Source organism: Apis cerana, linkage group LG1 (assembly GCF_029169275.1).
Source record: "Apis cerana isolate GH-2021 linkage group LG1, AcerK_1.0, whole genome shotgun sequence".
Classification (NCBI taxonomy): Eukaryota; Metazoa; Arthropoda; class Insecta; order Hymenoptera; family Apidae; genus Apis; species Apis cerana.
In genome coordinates this window covers 16,286,419-16,306,186 of record NC_083852.1, presented here as the reverse complement: position 1 = coordinate 16,306,186, position 19,768 = coordinate 16,286,419, and the positions used below count along the sequence as shown (strand labels likewise).

At 39.4% G+C, this 19,768-nt stretch overlaps 1 protein-coding gene across 27 annotated transcripts in view; it reads left to right on the top strand.

Moving 5' to 3' along the window:
* The window catches only part of LOC108001569 (trichohyalin), a 109,364-nt gene that overhangs the window by 85,765 nt on the left and 3,831 nt on the right, over nt 1-19,768 (top strand). For 10 of the 27 annotated variants that reach the window (XM_062087224.1, XM_017062616.2, XM_017062618.2 and 7 more), the window contains 9 exons: nt 6,420-6,568; nt 7,627-7,815; nt 7,928-8,215; nt 8,450-9,844; nt 10,331-11,335; nt 16,615-16,896; nt 17,236-17,463; nt 18,275-18,636; nt 19,408-19,750. In XM_062087224.1, the coding sequence (XP_061943208.1) occupies nt 6,521-6,568; nt 7,627-7,815; nt 7,928-8,215; nt 8,450-9,844; nt 10,331-11,335; nt 16,615-16,896; nt 17,236-17,463; nt 18,275-18,636; nt 19,408-19,750 (4,140 nt within the window). In that variant the 5' untranslated portion in view covers nt 6,420-6,520. The remainder of the gene's footprint in view (nt 1-6,419; nt 6,569-7,626; nt 7,816-7,927; nt 8,216-8,449; nt 9,845-10,330; nt 11,336-16,614; nt 16,897-17,235; nt 17,464-18,274; nt 18,637-19,407; nt 19,751-19,768) is intronic. The other 17 variants (XM_062087232.1, XM_062087226.1, XM_062087227.1 and 14 more) reach the window with 4 other exon arrangements.

The window sequence follows — 19,768 nt, the reverse complement described above, 5'->3', positions numbered from 1 at the left end:
GATCTCGATTCGTGACTCCTCTTGAAGGTGATGATGGATCGGCAAAGAAACGTAGGAAGGAAAATTTGTATGATTATGTAATCATTTATATAATAGCATTAGCATAATACTTAAATAATCCGTCGTGTTTAAAATTTAAAGTAACAAAGAAAAAAAGAATAAATCGCTAATTTTTTCGTTTTCATAAAATATGTTACGAGGATGATGAAAGCTTTTAATATTATTATATAAAATAGAAACAAATTTGTTATGCAAACAACATGTTATGCAAATATTATCATTTTATTTGATTAAAATATTGATATACACGCGATAAATGTTATAGAACAAATTCAATGAGGAACAAAATACTTTGAAATATGAAAAATATGTGGATATCATTGCTGAAAATTTCGATAATTACGATTTTATTCTAGTGATCGAGAAATATATTTATTAATATTGCATGCAATATCTTCGTTCCAATTACTATGCAAATTAGGGATTATATAATCAAATAATCGTTTCTCGAGTGCAAAAGAGGTACGATCAAACTTTCGTATCGTAATATTTTCGAGAAATAACGAAAACACGTTCAATTCGAAACTCACGCAGCGCCATAAATTTGAAAAAAGAAAGAAAGAAAGGAAATATTGAGAATAAAATACGAATATCACGATTCTTATACTGTCCCATAAAATCTCGTATTCAGTCACAGTAGGTGTCTATAAAAACGCCGATTTTTCCCAAGCGGAATACCAGAATAGATCGTAGCGCATTGGTATCGCGTGCATTGAACTGCGATTTAAAGCAGCCTGGTGCAAAGTACGCGCGAAACGATATAACTCGCGCTAAGTCGACTCTCGGTAGCTTTCATGTTTAAGGCATGAGTTAAGATCCTTGCCCCCTTACCCTTTCATCTTCTTAAGGCCGCGCGATTCCTCCTTCTATCCTCCCTCGCGATATCGCCACCACCGCCATTAATATCGAAACGTTAAACGCAAATCTGCGTAATCTTCTTAGCCGCTATTCGCCACCAGGGCATTAACACCTCGTCGAGGTCTAACGAATATTCCCCGAACACAACCTCGAATCCCTTAATTCCATCTTTCCTATCTATCCCCAGTTTTCCATCGCGTTTCACCTTCTTCGTTTTCCGTTCTACGAGCGAATCACGATCACGGTGTACAGTTTAAACGATATGCGATTTTAATTTTCGTTCAATCGAGGATCCATCCGTCCGGTTTTTCCATTATTTTCGAAAAGTTCGATTTTGCAGGGCATTTTTGAATTAAAAGTTTCAATATATATTCCAATATATCGTGCGTAACGGTCCACTGTCAAATAATAAAAGCTCGTTCAGCCGGCAAGAAACGAGGTGTTCTCCATTTTCCCTCGACTTCGTTATCTCCATTGTGTACGTCGGTCTAGTTAAAATATCGAGGTTGCTTTCAGCGATCGGGAAAGATTAATGGCTATTTGGACGATTTGTTTTATGAAACGGTGGAATGAGAATTTTCGTTCGATAGAGCGTTTTCACGCGGAAAAGAAACCTGCAATCTCTGATAGCAGCGATTTCGTTTGCTCGTTGGCGCGTGGAGAACATTGTCCAATGGAATTGATTGGTAATCGCGTGGGGACGGGGAAGATAATCAGGTTAGGAAATTTCCAATACTCTACACTTATTATTATTAAAAACGAATATGGTTTCTCTCCTGTTATCGGGATCAAGGTAATTCTCAATTTTATTCGCTCTATCCTTATTTATTTATTTTTTTCATTTTTTAAAGTGGCACTTACTTAATTAACAAAAATTAAAAAGAAAAATTTCTTTCGGAAAACGATACATTCATTATCAATTATCAAAAATTGATAGATAACGAAAATAAGCAATTTATCCAATCCCCGTCGTGAGATTCGTAGAAACCACGAGTTATGTTTCCGTTCGCCCGGAAGAAGGATTGAAAAATTGAAAACGAATTTTCAAACGCGAGAGAGAGATATATATTCCGAAGCGAATGCAGGGAATGCACGCCGCGTGTATATGAGGACGCGTCATTTTTATAGCCCGTAGATAGATATACAGTTGCGTTGACCCGCAATGTCCATACGATCTACGCGAAAACGATCGCAAGAACGATCACAGTTATACGAGTCGCCGCGATACGAACGCTTTTCCGTGACTCGTTTACGAGCACATTGTACCTGGCATTCCGGGCGTACGCTCGCGGAAGAAACGTGTTCTCGGACGAGTCACTCCTCAGGAATCCCTTGGAGGCAAGTAAAACCGGCCTTGGACCTCCTTGAGGTCTCTTGTGTCAATATGCTGCGCCTGCCGGCCCTCCCTCCTCTTTGACATGCAGATCAGCCCTGCCAGAAGAAACAAACGTGCCTTGCCTTTCACGAGGCGGGGATACGTACAGCCGTTTTACAGGGCGTCTCGGTGCTTACTGATTATTCCACTGTTTCGATCCGTAGGGAATGCGAAACACCATTGATCCCTTAAGTCAATCCATTTTTAACACACATTGTATTTTTATATTTAAATGTACATAATTTCCCTTTTTTTTTGCCTTTGAGAAAAATATTATATAAATTATATAACAAAGATTTTTTTTTAACGATGAAGAAGAGTGTTGGAATTAAGTTTTACGAATATTTTAATGCAAGATACGTAATGTAACACTAAAATATTATATTACGTAGATATATATATATATACATTACATAATTATAATTTCTATTTCTGTTAATCGTAAAATTTTCAAATCTTCTACAAATTTAATAACTCTTAACCTCTCATACTTCAAAAATTTTTTACAAGACAAGACGTAGCCGTCAAACAGTCATAAATTCAGTCGCAAACTTCACAATGCACGATCTATCTTTTTCAAACTGTTCCTTCAAAATAATGCGAAGCGACTGTTATGATCACCGGAAATCGGCAAGGTTAGCAAGCAGGAAATATAAATTTCCGAAAGTTGCTGCACCGTTTCGAGAACGAGAACGCATCCAATTAACGGCGAGGAAATGACCTCGAAGATATACTAAGATCACACAGAAGAGTTTCAGGATCGATAATATCTTTGCATCCAAGAGGCAAGATTTACGAGCATATCAAGGTGTACATGTACTCGTTCCACGGCGAAATGTATACGCGCCGCCATATCGATATATCCTGATTTCCGGCGACGTCCCCGCTGCCTTTGATCGTTCCTCTTCGACTCTGCCCTCGGCCCCATCACGGTCGAGGAAGGATACAGAGCGTGTCGGCATCATCGTGGTCAGAGCTGTCGCCGGTTCTTCACCATTCCTCGCCAGTTTCGAATGCTGCTGACCGGCGATAGGGAGAAGTTTCTACCCGAGAAACGTGGAATATTCGATTCGAACCGTGAAGTGAGTCGAGCTTGAAATATTTTCGTGGCTCCTGTGCATTTCGTTTTGCGGATCGTTTTGCGATTTCCTTCAAAATGGAGGAATATCGGGCGAAATTAGGCGAATAAACGATTAGGATGGAAAATTGAGACGTATGATTATTCGAAACGAGGCAAACGCTAGTTATAGTTTATTATTGCCATCTATCGATAGTTATAAAACAGTTATTTACCGATTCAACGCAACACGTGACTTAACCTATACTTTGAACATAACCTTTCGAGAAACGGGAAACCCACCGAAAGTAAAATTCTCGCTTAAAAAATAAACATCTATAAACTTGGGGCGTTGTTTAAAAATAGTTCTGCATGGATTACGATTCTTGTTAACGACTTGTGAAAAGGTAAATCTGTTTCTCATAGTTTTTGCGTATTTTTAATACTCCTTTTTTTCTTTTGCTTTACCCCGAAAGTGATTAGCGCGATGTTTTCCATTTCCGGAACTTTATCGTCTCGGCGTTGCGAGAACCTTCGGTTTTCATCGGTGAAACACAAAGGGATTTATTCTCTGTTAACATTGAATTTTATGGTACAGTAACCACGCGATGCCTTGAAACTTTTACGAACAACGGAGTCATCCATGCATTCAACGAATTGGATGCATTGGCTCGTGAAGTGCGAATCGTCGAACGATAGAGTGATCGCCTCTCTCGGAGATAATACTTTGATACATAAATTTCTAATGGAAAATAAAACGTTGAAATCGAGCAAATCAAGGGAAGTAAACCAATTTGGAAATGAATAATGAAATAATTGAATATTTCGTTGTATTATTTCCAAGTTATTTTTTGTTTTACTTATTTAAGCTATTATATAATAGGAAATATTTATGTATGTAAATTTATTTATCTGTTTAATCATTAGATTTTTATTGGCGGAAAATGTAGTTTAGTAAAGAAATGGAACTATGAAAGGTGTAACGTCATTTTTTTCGTTCCCACGACACACGCCTCTCGTAATAACCACTTCTCTACATGAATAAACAAGCTCGTATGCGATTACACATGATTTTGCATATTTCTCGATTAGCAAGCTCGGAGGATATTACCAATTATTCATACTGTCCCTAAGTTTTCTTAATTTCCTGTTTATTATATTCACCTGTTTTTCTAATTTTTCGACAAACACAATTTGTCGAATTAGTGGAACGAAAGACACTTTCCTTCGCGTCATTGATATCACTATTAATTTTCTCTTGATATTTATTTTTGTCATTCCGCAAAATCTCTTCGAATTTTCAAAAAAAAAAAAAAAAAGAAAAAAAGAAAAAAAAAGGATAAATACGATATTTCCTAGGTTTTTGCACGATTGTTCAAAGGATTAAATCAACAAAGGAAAAATCAACAGCCTTGAGATGTTTTCAGCTGATCAGCTGAAAGTTGAGGTTACCGTCCGAAATAGAACATTCGCAACGGATGCATCGTGCAAACATAGCCGTTCTGTAATAATATTTACTCGACGAGCGATATATGTCCAGCGAAATAAAGACCGGAAGAAATATATCGATGAAAAGTTGTTCCATTATAGAAACTTTGTGTTACCTTCAATTGTACAACATTACGAAATCTTGGTTGACTTATTATTTAAAAACTTAGAAATGATTATTAATTATTAGAGCTTATGCAGAGGATAGAGTGATGGAAAACGGGAAGTGAGGTGGATAATTAATTACACAAGTCGCAAAAGTAAGTGATGGAATATGGATATTTCGCGAGAAATCATTAAAATGTATCATAAATCACTCGTATTAGTCTCGCTTCATTTTCTTCCACTATTAACAATATTGGACCAACTATTACAAGGCCGGTGTAGCAGCACAATCATTAAAATTGCCTTTCTTAATTATCGTTTCGATATTTCGTCGCGTAGAGAAATCGTAAATTAGCCAGTTCATTAGTGGTAGCCGGCAAAAGTCGATTTTCTCCCCTGTTCTGATAAAATAATCCTTTCTGTTGCTCCATTTTCCCCGAACGAATTTTTAGAATCGTTTTATCCGCTGGATCCGAACCAGTTTTAATACCATCTTTCGTGTTCTTCTCTTTCGTCTACTTGGTTTATCTTTTCCACCAGAAGGAATTCTGCAACACGGTGATGTCCGTTTGGTTTATCTCGATGAGAAATTAAAAAAAAAATTTGCTCCCAAGATATTTGAATTTTTATAATTCAAAATACATTCTTGTCGTTGTTATCTTTGGATAATTAATTGGATAATTATTATAATAACATAAGAATAATATTGGGAACGTTGGTTTATTCTATGTATATATTGATTTTCAGTATAGAGGAAAATGTTATTAAATTTCCACGAGACTTATTTCTTTCGGTCTTTTTCATTATCTATTTTCATACGTTTATTGTACCGGCCTGCTTTTCGTGCCAAGTCTTTTCTCCATTGTAAAGGATCTCCTTTCAATTTCCATTGTCCACACAGTTTCGATATTTTCCCTCTTTCAAGTTTTCTCTAGCTCGCGATTGCTCGGTTTTTCTTCGAGATTAATTGCTCCCTTTGTCGTGTCCCTTTTCAAGATATTTACCTCCCCCTTTCCATTTAGTTCCTTTCTAATTTCCAAGTCTCTAAAGATCATCGAAAGAAATATCTTTCTATTTAATAATAGAAATATATAATTGGCAAACTACAAAAACTATTGACAAAAAAAAAGACCAACTATTTCCCTCTCACGTTACTCTCACACCCTTGAAAACCAACATCACGTTTTCTCACAGAGTTCTCGACGTTCAAAAAACCGAGTTCAATCGATGATTACTACTCTCGCATTACAACTCTCGAACAACAACTCCTTTCGCGCGATATATCGACACCCTCCTTCAAAACCGACATCAACCATTTCTCACAGAGGAATCACATTGAAAAACTGAGCTCAATTATCGATTCCACTCTTCGACAATGTGCCCACCCATCGAACAGCTCCACGAAATCGAGATAGCACTCGTCTCCTCGCGAGATTCGATTCGTCAAGTTTGTAATAAGATTTGCTGTTGTTCCAGGGACGAGGCGTAGGATGGGCCCGACCGCGCGAGCTGTCGTGCTACACTGAAGAGGAGGAGCTCCCCCGAAGAAGAGAGAGAGAAGGAGGAAGGAACGAAGGATGCCCGCCTCGCAGACCGCCGCCACGGAGCGGCGAAACGAGAGGATGGTGAGTATATATCCTTTCCACGGTTGTCGTTTCCGCAGGAAGTCGGCCGACGTTGGGAACGTTAAAGGGGGTGCGAGATGAATGCCTCGGGAAATAGCGTCCCATTTTCTCGATGGAAGGCGCGAATGGAAGAGGCGAGCCGTTTTTGCCGCGAGTTTGGACGTCGGATAGGAAGTTGTAGATTTAGTGGACGAGTGAACAACGTATTCACCGGTATTCTTGTTTTCATGAATGTCGAGGGGAATTGAAAAGAGCTCTTTGTTTAACGTTTCGCGTCTAGAAAATGAATTCACGCGTTGATTGTTGGAGAAATATTTATAAACGAATGTAGAGATTTTCTTTTTCGAATCAAGCGATTTAATTTACTCGCGCGATAAGTGATAATATATTTTTGAGAAAGTTATTTATTAAAGTTATTATTACGTTGTTTCTATGAGAGAATGTAAAGTATAGTTCGATTATAAAAACAAAAAAAGGGAAAAGAAACAATAGTTCTTACTCGAGCGTGTAATAAAAAAAGATTGTATACGGTTTTTAAAAGGGATTAATTAAAATGTCGCCCATCATCAGTGATGCTTCTTTCTTTCGGTATGACAGTTAAAGGAACAAAGAAACACAATTTTCCAGAGAGTCTGGACGACAATCGTCGTTAACTACCGCGCAACGATTCGCAACGATGTTCGCTTTTGAAAAGCCTTAGTACCGTAGGAGCGTGATTCCGCTTCCGGCTAGTCAGCGATGCCGTAACACAACAGTTTTTACTCGGTTATCGACGTTAAACTAGAATCTGATTACTTTTTTCCCCCCCACCTTTCCATTCTATGTCTTCTTATTTCGATTCTCATCGTACGCTTAGTTCCACTCCCGTTTTTGTTACGCTTCTTGTTTCATATATTTTTTAACGAGAGATTTTCAATTTATATTCCGTGAAAAAAAAATGAAATTGTATGCGCGGATAATTTAAAATTTCTGAAACCAATGTTAAATTATTCCACAAGAGAAGATTTTATTCTAGATTTTTAAACATCTTCTTAACATAATTCCCATTATTGTTTCAGATCACACACGAGCCGCCAAAATTAAAAACGACGTTGAAAACGCCTCCTAAGCAAGCGACCAATCCTCTTCAATTCGTCAAAGTCGGACCGTGCTCTTTGTATCGCACAGCTCAGGAACAATTGCAAAAAGTTCAGGAGGTGAAGAAAATAAAGCAAGAAGTCCGCGATGATCCCGAAGATTGGCAATCGGTAAGGGTTCAACGCTATTTTCCAAAAAGATATAAATTGGATATAAATTGGAATTAAATTAGCCTATTTCTTAATAAAATGACGAGTCATTGTTCCTTTCCGGCCTGTACAGAATTTAGACAACTGGAAGAGCAGTCGAAGGAAGCGCCAGGAACACATAATCGAGCGAGTGGTCGAGGTGAAGAAACTCGAGCTGGAGGAACACGATCGGCAGCGTCGCCGGAGCAAAACTTTCTCGGAAATGATGGAGGAGAGGGAAAACAGGGGTCGGAAATTGAGCATCAGCTTAGCCATGTACCACGAAGAGGATGCCAATGATCTGAGCGATCTTGGTATAGGCACCAGCAGTGGGAAGAGTTCGGTTAGTGGAGATACTCATGACGACACACATAGTGTTTTGGTAATAATTACACTATTTTATCATGATATTTAATTTTTAACAACTGGCCAGTGACGAAGCCTTTAATTTATCCTAAATATATATATATATATATATTTCGAGTCTCTCTGTAACATTTTTCCACAAGATAAGAAAGAGTGATCGCGCATTTCACTCGTCTTAACTACCGTGTATTAGCAGTGCTAATTACCGTTATAATTGCAATGGGATAAAAACTGGACAAACTTCTTTCAGAGCGATAGAGACAGCGAAATAGAGAAAAATCATTCGGACGTGGACAACGTGCAAAGCGAGAGCGCGATCCACAGCGACATCACGACATCGTCGGCAACCACGACTGCAACCACGACAACGGCGGCGAAGAAATCTTTCGGCAACGGGTTTCACACCAATCACAGTCACAACAATCAGGAATACGATTCGGCGACCACGGCGACGACCAGCTCCCCGGAGCCGGAGGAATACACGTACGAGGGGGCGATTCGAGGTTACGTGTCGCGAGTGTCGCAAAACATACCGAGGCGATCGTTGGTCAATCTGGATTCAAAACTTGATAACGCGAAATCGTCGACGAACGGCTCGAAGCTGAGCTTGACCGACGAGGTCAAATCCACCATACCTGTGGTAAAAGTCGATATCCTGAAGAGGCGGGAGATATTCGAGAAAGCATCGCAGAAGAGCAACGAGACGAAAACGAACAACAGGCTCTCCGGCGATTTCACCGGCACGAAATCTATCAAGGAGCGGCTCTCGAATCTGGAGAAACAGAAGCACGAGGCGGAGAACAGCGAGAAGGTGGGGAGCAAGGCGTTGAACAGATTATCGGGCGACATGAGCTCGATCCGCGAAAGATTGTCCCATCTGGAGAAGCAGGCGTTGGAGAGGGAGAAGAGTTGCTGCGCTCATCGTAAACTGAGCACCGAAGAGTTGGAGACGGTGAGACCGTTGCGAGACAGATTGTCCACCCTGGAGAAATACAGCAGCAGCGACGAGTCGTCGGCGCCTGGCGCGGCTCACGAGTCACGGCACAACGGCGAGCTGTCCGCCAGATCGATAAAGGATCGTCTGAGCGCTTTGGACGCGGCCAGGAACAAAGAAACGGCCGACAAGAGATCCTCCGTGGGCAAACACTCGCTCTGCTTCCGGGACCAGGAGAACAGAATCGACACGTCGACTCCTAGCGAGAGGAGCTCGTCGCCAGACTCGGAGTATCGCGTGCCAAGGGCCGCCTTCCACAGAAGCCTCGACTCCCTGGACGCGGACGCCTCCAGCGGCCCCGACACGTTCGAGCGCGTGCAAAGCTTGGAGGAACTGGATTACGGAAGACGTTATCCGGCATCCTCGTCGTCCGCCGAACTGCTGAACGATACCGATCGCGAGGATTCGGGCATTCACACGGCCGACGTGAGCTGCTCCGTCAGCCAAGCCGACGAGCCGGTCGACGAGGATATCGTGCACTCTAACACGATCATAGAGAGGCAGGAGGTGATCGAGGAGAAACCCGAGGAGCCGCGCGAAGAAACGGCGAACGAGAAGGTCGGTGAACAACAACAACAGAGCACTGCTGTATCCGTGAACGAGATCTCGACGACTTCTGCCAGCCAACCGGACGCAGTAACGGCAAAGAAGGTAAGGCGAAACGACGGTGTTGCATGGCGGTTTCTCTACTGGGTAAATCTACTGTTAGTTGTCGTTATATCGATTTGGCTGGCGTATGTAAAAAAGTGAATTCATTGAGTGGGATATACAAGTTCTGTTTGCTTTGTTGTTCGCGGACGATTTTTTTTTCTATTATATCGGTACAGTAAGGAATAATTATGTCGATCGTGTTACGATTAAGTATTCGAGTTTGTTTTGTGAAGGACGGTCGTCGAGTAATGTTGATTAATTTTCTATAAAAAAAATATGATTTGCAACTCTATCTCTCCGATGCGAAATTATTTGAAAGTATATATATATATATATATATATATATATATATGTAAGATTACTTTACGACTGCGCCTGAAACAACATTTTAACAATCGCGAGTTTGAGTGATAATCTACTATTCTTGTTGTTTGGCAACGGGATGGCAGGTAGTACGATCTATCCAATAACTCTTTGGTTCTCTAGGGTACTGCTGACACTTCTGGGGAACTGTCGACTAACAAATCACAATCGCAGGCACACATAGAGGTTACTAACTCTAGTACACTTCGCTCCTGTCCTGCTACGAGCCGCCCGATCATATATCAAAGTCCCAAAGTACCTCCGCGACGTTCACCTCCCGAAACGCTTCCCAAACCAAAGCTGCCTGTTCCCAAAGAGCACACCGAGGCCAAAGTAGATTCTTCGTCCTTCAATGAAACGAACACCGCCACCATATCGTCGAATATCAAACTGTTCGCGGACGAGCAGGGGTCCGATCTCGGTGGCGAGGAAAATGTTCAGACCGCCTCGAAAGAGGACTCGGCTCTGAAAATCACCAGCTCGTCTTCGGTGTCATTAGACTCTGCTGTCGCGGACAGCTCTTCTCTGCCACCCGCAAGGGTGGCGGCCGTCCCAACGAACCTTCAACTAGAGTCTACTACCTCAACTTCGAACTGTACCTCGAAAGAAGTTCAGAAGATCACACCAGTCACGTCTCCAAGAGCGGCATCCAAAATCCCCACCCCCCTCCCTCGTAAAACGATAGGCACGAAATCTTCCCCGACCAGTTCCACCTCCTCTCTTAGCCCACCCACCTCTCCATCCTCGCCCAAGACACCGTCGCTGAAATCGAGAACGACAAACGCGAAGATTCAATCGTCATCCTCTCCTCAATTCCCAAAAGCGTCAGAGATACCGATCCCAGTCGGTTCCAACGTGTCGTCTAGCACGAATATCCCTGTCGTATCGCCTTCTTCGAGCCTGGAACAATCACCTCTAACATCCTTGAAACACATCTCGCCCCCCACGTTCAGCACGAAACACCAGGTGGCGGTGGTTGAAGAGGCACTGCCTGCGGAAAGACGACGAACGGTGGTGGAAATTTGCGAAAAGGTGGTGGTACCTCAGGGCAAGATACCTACAACGCCTCCTGTGACGCCATTCATCACCGTGGATCGCGTCAATGAGAAGCAGAGCTCACCGACCGAGGTTAGGAACGATCAACAATCTAGCAGCCCTTTGAGAAAGTCTTAAGGGGGGAGGGAGGAAGGAGCGAGAAATTCGTTCGTCTTTTTTTTTTTTTTTTTTCTTTTTCTTTTGGCTATCCTCGCCCTCGTAGCACATTGTCCCCCGCCCCCTGTCGTTAGACCTAGCTTCGTCTAACTTCCATTAGATCTTGTACATAAGAATGGGCTTTAGAAACGGAGCGTCCAAGTGACGGGATTTGTTACTTCTGATCACGAGTCGTTTCTTATGAAAAGATCGAAAAGTCGAAAGAATTTAGATTTTAGAATTTATTGCAAGAATTACGGTAATTTCGTTAACTGGCCACGATAATCGTACGTATAATTGAGAATGATATATCGTAATCCATGTAATAGAATAATTTTGAACTATTTCCCTTAACTTTCTTCGAGCGAGTGCTCATTAAAATAAATCTTTTCTTTGTCTTATTTCTTCCAATTGTTTGAAATAATATGAAATTTTGATTACACGCGGATTAGATTCAAATGCTGACAATCTCAGCCAGTTAATGAAACTCTACCGATCTATTCACGAGCTTATATCGAATCTATCTGAATATTTCTCATTATCGTGCCTCGCCGATCGTCTCTGCGATAACTACGATAATTATCGAATAACCGCTTCGTAACGAAGGATTTTCGAAGGAATCCTTGAAAATGATATCCGTATCTGCCAGATCAGGAAAACGAATCTCGCCACTTAGGATTTCCGGATAATATAACCCGTCTTCGCTTCCACACGTATTTATTATCCGCCATTACGCACAAATCTCGCTGGAAACGAAGGCGTGAGACCATAGCTAACGATGTAAATAGACGACGCAGGAGTAAAACGTACATAATAATAATAACCCCAAGTATCGAGTAGAATTAGAATCAGGTAACCGGAAATAACGTATCAACCGGAGGTAAATGTAATACCAGTTCGTAAGAACATCGATAATCGTGGAAACGTAGTGGCCTAATCAAACAGGGAAATAACGATTTTGGACCTAAGACACCGATGCTTAATACGATTGATCGCTGCCTGATATAAAAAGGAGAAAAAAAGGAGAAAAAAAAAGAAAAAAGAAAGAAAAGAAAAAAAAAGGGAAAAAAATCGAAAAATATTGTGATAAAAAAATTCATGAACATCGTGTGTGACATTTGATGAACAACGTTAATGATATTCTTAATATGATTATATTATTGAACCGATATATTCTGATCTATATATATTATGAAAACCAAAGAAAGGGCCAATTAGATGAAAGATAAAGAATCGTAAATATCATCTCAAAATATAAAATAATCTGAATTTCATTTTTAGATTAACTTGTAACCGATCTTAACACAACCTGTCAACACTTGGCGCGCATCTAGTGAATAATTGATCGATTTTAGTGTTTGGGAGAGAGAGAGAGAGAGAGGGAGAGAGAGAGAGAGAGAGAGAGAGAGTGTGAGAGACTTGAATTGATAAAATATAAAATTCACTGAGATGAGAAATTTTCTCGTGTCATATTTTCATCGTGAATTGAGATTTCATTGAGAATGGGATTTTTTGAAGCACGAATGAATCAAAGTTTTCCTAAGATCAAAAATCACTTCATCTCGGTACAGTAAAATTTCTTTTATGAGAATTTTATACGAAGGGTTAGATATATAGGGTTCACTTTTGCTTCAAAGAACCCTGATTTCGCTTCGACGAATACACGAATAATCGAATGCCTTTCGAGTAAAACACTGCCGAGAAATTAAATATCGAGTTTAAAGTTTCAACACACCGATCATCATTGTCTTCGCCACCCTGAATTGTTCGAAATAAATGATGGAAATTCTGCTGGAGTATGATGTTAGAAACGCCTGAATCTCAAATAAAGGGGAAACAGTATAAATTTTCAAACTGTCTTCCACTGATTTGTGCGACCCGAGCCATCGTGAATCTCGCATTTGAAAGTAAATTTTTAATTTTGTATCGATTATCGGCTAAGTTAAATATCAATCGTAAATATCTATCTTTATCTATTTTCATGATGCAACGTCATCGCAAAAGCTCACGACTCGAGCCTCGACGCACAATTGCAATCTATCGACGAATATATTTAAAGTGTCGTCCCCGTGAATCACGGATCAAAAGTCAGAGCGATATTTAATTATTACGAAAGACGCTTCATAACCGATAAAAATTGTTCTAAATTGTTACGATTGATCATTCCAGTATCGCGTTTCTTATTTTTCGACGCAAATATAAAGGAGGTAAGAGAATCGTGTGACGTTTCATCTGGTTTCATTAATTTTTTGAAAAAATTTTTGTTTTTTTTTTTTGTTGACCGATTATCTCTGGTTTGGTCCCCTCCCTTGCATTATTTTCAGTTATTAATATCATTAATATCGAGACTCCATTGACCTTGTAAAGCAATTTTTATTATTATTATTATTTTTTTTCTTTAATTCTAATTTTTTCCCCTCTTCGCGATTTATTGGTTGCTTGATTTCTCAAAAAAACGTTCGTCGACGTTGTCATTTCCTATTGCTATCGAGAAGAGTAATTATTCTACCGATGGTAGAAATTTGATCCAATCTTTTATCAACTTGTCTGCTGTAGCATCGTCAATGATCATCGTCAATTTCGAGCAACTGTCATGAATCTAAGCTCTACTAACGTGAAGAGGTAAGACGGTGCTTTCGATTTTGTTCAAGTTAGCGATAAAGTCCACGGTCATGCGTCTCCTTTACAACCGGATATTTAGTTATCCCGCTTATCGCTAGTTTTATATTTGCTATCGATCCGATGCATGGCTCTAGCTTAATTTTATCAGTTTATCAACCCTGTATCGATCTTCTAGTTTTCGTTTCAATTCGCACAAACCTTCCTCTTCTTTTTTTTTTTTTTTTTTAATAATAATTTTTGCACAACCATTGCAATATACACTTGGACGCATCGTGTAATTATAATAAATTGACGAAAAAATAATGGAATTATTTAAAATTTTATTTCCAACTCGAGTTATTTCCATTTCGACAAGAATTGATAACCCATCGGGTCATAGCGAAATCGTGCAGAAAATAATTAAACCGTTGATCAGTGTTTCGAGGTTGCCAAACATGTTCTTCTTACAGTGATCTGAGCGTTAAACTCTTCCATTCGTCGTAAATTCGACGATCTTTGCACTTTGAAATAATTATCTTCTCTCAGCACCGTTTCAAATAGTCATAAATCGGTAGTTTCCCGTGATAACATCTTTATCTCAGCATTCGGTTCAGAGAAAACCGAGCAGATGATTTTTTTTTTATCATTTGCATTGTTTTTTGAATATGGATTAAAAAATCAATTTTACGAAAACTTTGCAAGTATTTACAAATAGTACAAGTTTATATTTTTCGTTGTTTCATTTATAATTATTTCGAAATGAAAAAATAAGTGGAATTAATATAATTGATGGCAAATTTTTGAACAGTTTTACATTGTTTCTTTGTAAAAATATATATATTTCATTTTCGACATCGGGATTTTCAATTTTTGTTCTATTCTATGATAATTGTATTAAACTGATCTTCGAGAATTACATTTTTTTCCCGATAAAGAGATAAACTGGATATATTATTTTTATTTTTTATTTTCAACTTTATCTCCGATCTATTTATCTCGAATTGAATCATAAAAGATTATACAAAGTTATTAGAAAAGATCTTCTTATTTTTTTCTCATAATTTTATTATTTTTTTTCTATTAGCATTTCTCTTATTATTAATATATCTTAATTATTAATATATCATCGTGTATTAATTTTGTTTATTCTAGAAAGGATAAAGACAAATCATATTTGAACAATCATATTTAAACAAATCTTCGTTGAAAAGATCTTCGTTGGAAAGTTTATTCATATTGAACTTTTTAATCCATAGAGAATATAGAGAATTTATAGAGTCACAGCTCTATAAAGATTTAGATAAACGTTATCATTATTGCCAAAAGATCTTATCATTTATTTGCTCGCACTTTGGTCGATAATATATGATATTTGCACGAAAACTACGAAATAGTAAATTCAGTGCATGGAAGAGCGCTTTTTGCGGCTGGTGCATGTAATTATTGTGACTAAACGTCTTTCTAATCGAAATTGCACAATTAATATTAATTATGAAAGTTCTTAGTAACACCGTTAACTAGTAACACGAAAGTTTCTTGTTCATTTGATTCTTTTTATGCGTTCATTTCGAAAAAAAATTTTATTCGAATTATTTAATTATCCAAATTAATATCTGTTGTTTAGTGTGAATAAATTTAATTTCGGATTTTTATATATTTTGAAGTGAGATTAAAACTGTTTTTATTTTATAAGTTGGTTATCTATTTGATGTGAATAAGTTTAATTGATTAGTTAATCGTTAATCTTCATAGATTAATTATTTGTTTCGTGTGTTTATCTTTGCACATGGAAAAAAAAATCATAATAATCATGCATGAACACCAGTGCATCTGTGTTTATAGAATATAAAAAAGCAAAACGAGGCCCAAACGAGAATGCAAAATAATCTTCCATCCGAAACAGTTGCAGTTGCCTCTCAACTTATTGCTCGAAATCCAGTGTTTCTCAAGCTTCGTTTTACACTTATTTTTCTTAATATCTTCGCAACACTAATCGAAACACTTAACATGAATTTACAAAATTCGTACATCGTACGTACAAAACAATTTTTCATTTCCATTATAATACATTAATCGAAATTGCAATTCATATTGAAATCAAAAGCCAAGCCTTTCCTACAATCTTCTTGCTATTATAATTATTACTAAAAAATATTACTACAAATATCGAGTAATCGAAACATCAACTAAAACTCAGAAATTCACGGCCGGAAAATTGTTACAAAAGTCACAAAACCAACAGAATAGTTATCAAATGTCAACAAACCTTATCGAATCTGGTTCGACGATTATTCTACGAACAGCATCGTTCAAGTCAAAACAGAGAATTCCCAGAAAAACAAAGAAGTTCGCGTCATCGTCGAAATTAATATTTACACGATACATCTCCAATGATAGTTTCGCGCACATTCTCCTATAATAATAATAATCGTGTAACCAACAAAAGGAAGAAAAAAGGACGGGCACAGATTGGGCGAAAGTTTGAGAAACCCTGGTCCACGGGCGTAGCGCGTCGATTTGCATAGAATGTGCCGTTGCAAAATTCGTGGCCTAGCCGCGGAGCCCGTTTCGGTATACACGAGAAATACGAATAACGCGGAGCCGCGTCTCTTCAGGAACCGATCGTTATCGAGAAAGCGGACGACGAGGAGGCGGTGATTTGCCAGCCGAGCCAGCCAGTCGAACACGAGGAGCACGAGGAAAAGGAAGCGGCGATGAACGTGAAGATCGAGACGTACGAGCCACCGGCACGGATCGAGGAGTCGATCGACGTGCACGATACACCTGAGACCGTCCCTGCGCCTGAAAGACCGACGACCTTGACCTTTGGCAAACAGGAAATGGCCACGGTGGACACGATCAGCCTACTCAGCCCCATATCGCCCATCTCGAAACAGGTAAGGTGGAGCACCGTGCTTCTGCCACCCTCAATTCGAATCGGATAAGGATTTTGGCCATTTGCATTCAATGCCTCTTTATTCTTCCCCTGTTTCTGTTTTTCCCTTTCTAAACGTTGTGAATCGCTGATGAAGGAACAGATTGTTTCGTAATGGAAATGATGGAAAAGTATACACGAATCTGTTGACGATTCGATTTTCGATTTTTAATTATTCGCATGAAAATTTCGTAAATAAATTCCTCTTTCTAGAACCAAGATGTGGATCTTCGAAGAAATGTTAACGATGATAATTTCGATAAATTTTCGTCTCTATAAGGATTTTCTTTTGTTTCGACAGATTTTGCCATTGAATCTATCCAGTGACGAAGAAATAGTGACCGGGTTGGCGTTTCCTCTGGGGCCACCGACCAGCGTGGAACCTCCGAAGGAGAAACCACCGCCGCCTCCGGTAGACGTCAGCGACGAAGAGAATCTTCCAGTGGAACCTCTCAAGAGATTGAACTCCACCCGCAGAATAAAGAAGGAACTACGCACGAGACGCTCTGATTTCCTTGGAATCGAAGGGGTACGCGACAGTTGTCCTTAATCTATCTCGCGTTGAATCATTCTCGATTTCGATGCGTTGAAATATTCAGCGCGAAGAAGTGCGTACGAGACTTGAGAATTTTTTTCCACGGTAGAAATGTCGACACTTTCGTTTCTTCTCACGGGTTTCCACCTCCTTCTTGTGGATGGCTTTCACTTGTTTCCGGAAGTTGGTGTGTTTCGTGGCGCACCCACGTTTCAAAAGATCATATCGCGGGCGTAACATCGTTTAATGATATTAATTGAAGCACGTGAATGGATTTACGTAATTCACAATCGTAATTGTGCATTGATGAGATCCCGCATGCTCGTTCATCGACCGCGATATGTTATAAGCGTGAATTCTCCATCGAACCAATCCTCTTAATAATTCGAATTTTCGTTTAATTTTAGATTTTCAAGTTTCCTTAGTTCGTAATTAAAACGTGATATAAAACAAGAAATTGGCAGAGACAATAACAATTTTAACGTTTCAATTATCACGTCTTTGACAGATAGAAAATATTAGGAATACGTTTCATTTATATTAAAATTTAACTTTATTTAATCGTAACTTTGCCACGATATTCCTCCTGCAAAGGATTGAAAAATGAAATATCAACTACAGATTATATAAATGACCATCATTTTATCAAAATGATATGACATTTGCAAGAATATTACAGCTTTGCTTCATAATCATTGGGAAGTAACAATCGAGAGAAACGTATCTAGAATACTACTTTTTATTCCAAAGTTTTTTCAACGAATATCCCATCACGATTTCGTGCATCATCGTCTTCAATTTGCAGGTAAACGATGACGAGCTGGAACGCGAGTTGACCCTGACAAAACCGCCAGACATGGCGGCGATCCTTGCAGAGGAGAGACGTATCGAGCAGCTTCATCGTCGTTCCTACGATACGGACAGCAATTACGAGCAAGACTCCAGCCACGAGAGAGATTCGGGCGTGGAATTGGGCCACGCCGAAGATTGGACTAAACAGCCTGTTAGCCCTGATATGTCTCAACACAGTCGCCAAAGTAGCGAGCCATTCGGCGCGAGTGTCACCTCCTCCGAAGAGGACGAAATCACGAAGAAAGAAAAGGAGATCATCGAAGTCCTCGAGAAAGAGGAGCAGTGGCGGTACGAGAACAATCGTGAGATGAACAGGTAGGAATTCCTCGAAACAATTTGTGGATGTAATTTTAAACAAGGAGGATGGTTAGAGTACAATCCATTAGATCGACCGTAGCTTCTCTATAGACGAATAGTATATATCTCTTCTTCCTGTCCTTGAGAACGGTTCAGGTATTTTGTAATATTTCTCAATTTCTTGCCGTAGGTAGACGATTTCTTACTCTTCCTTTTCTCTCTCTCTCTCTTTTTTTTTTTTTTTTTGATTTTTCAATTAAGTAACAGGTGCTTGACACGGTGGGGACTCTTTTTCATACCTCTTGGATATTTGCACGAGAATTTTTGTTGTTGTTGTTGTAGTCGGAAGCATGCCGGTGAGACCGAAGTTGCCGATAATATTTCTCAGACAGGTGTTTGCTTTGAAAAGAAAAAAAGTCTCTTTTTACAACTATAACTTTTTATATAATAAATAATCTTATAAAAATAATAATCGGCCTCTTCGGCGATCACTACGTATATCGATACTTCTAAGAATGAATTGTGTATATAAATAATGAAACTATAATGAATTTGTATCACGGGATCAATAATGTACAAACGGTGATGAATAAAATAAACACTTTTATTATGAATTTTGGTCTTTTCCTGACTATCGCTTGACTATCGCTATCGCTAATCGTCGTTGTCGTTGGCTTCCCATGTCTTCTCAAAACCTTGCAACCATTGTATACATTGTAGAGAATTTGCGATGGGCAAGCCCATCAACAATCGAGTTGTTAATCGAAGTTGAAATTCATGACGAAACAGTGACTTGGGCGAAAAATTGGCGCACAAGCTGCGCGAGCTCGAAGAGGAGAAGATGCAATTGGAGAGGGAGCGCGCCCAGGAAGCGGCCCTGCGCCGACAGGAAGAGACGCTGCGCAAAAACGAGGACAACATACGAAAACAGGAGGAGAGACAACAGGAGGTAGCGCGGGCTGAGGCCGAGGCGAAACGCGCCGAGGAAAAGAGGCAGGAAGAGGAGCTGAGGGCGCAAGCAGAAAAGCTGAGGATTCAGAATGAAATCGAGGAGGAGAGAAGGGCTGCGGATGCGCGACGTGTCGAGGAGAAACGTATTAGGGACATGGAAAACCAAATTCGAGAACAAGAGGTATGGATTCTTTTTTTT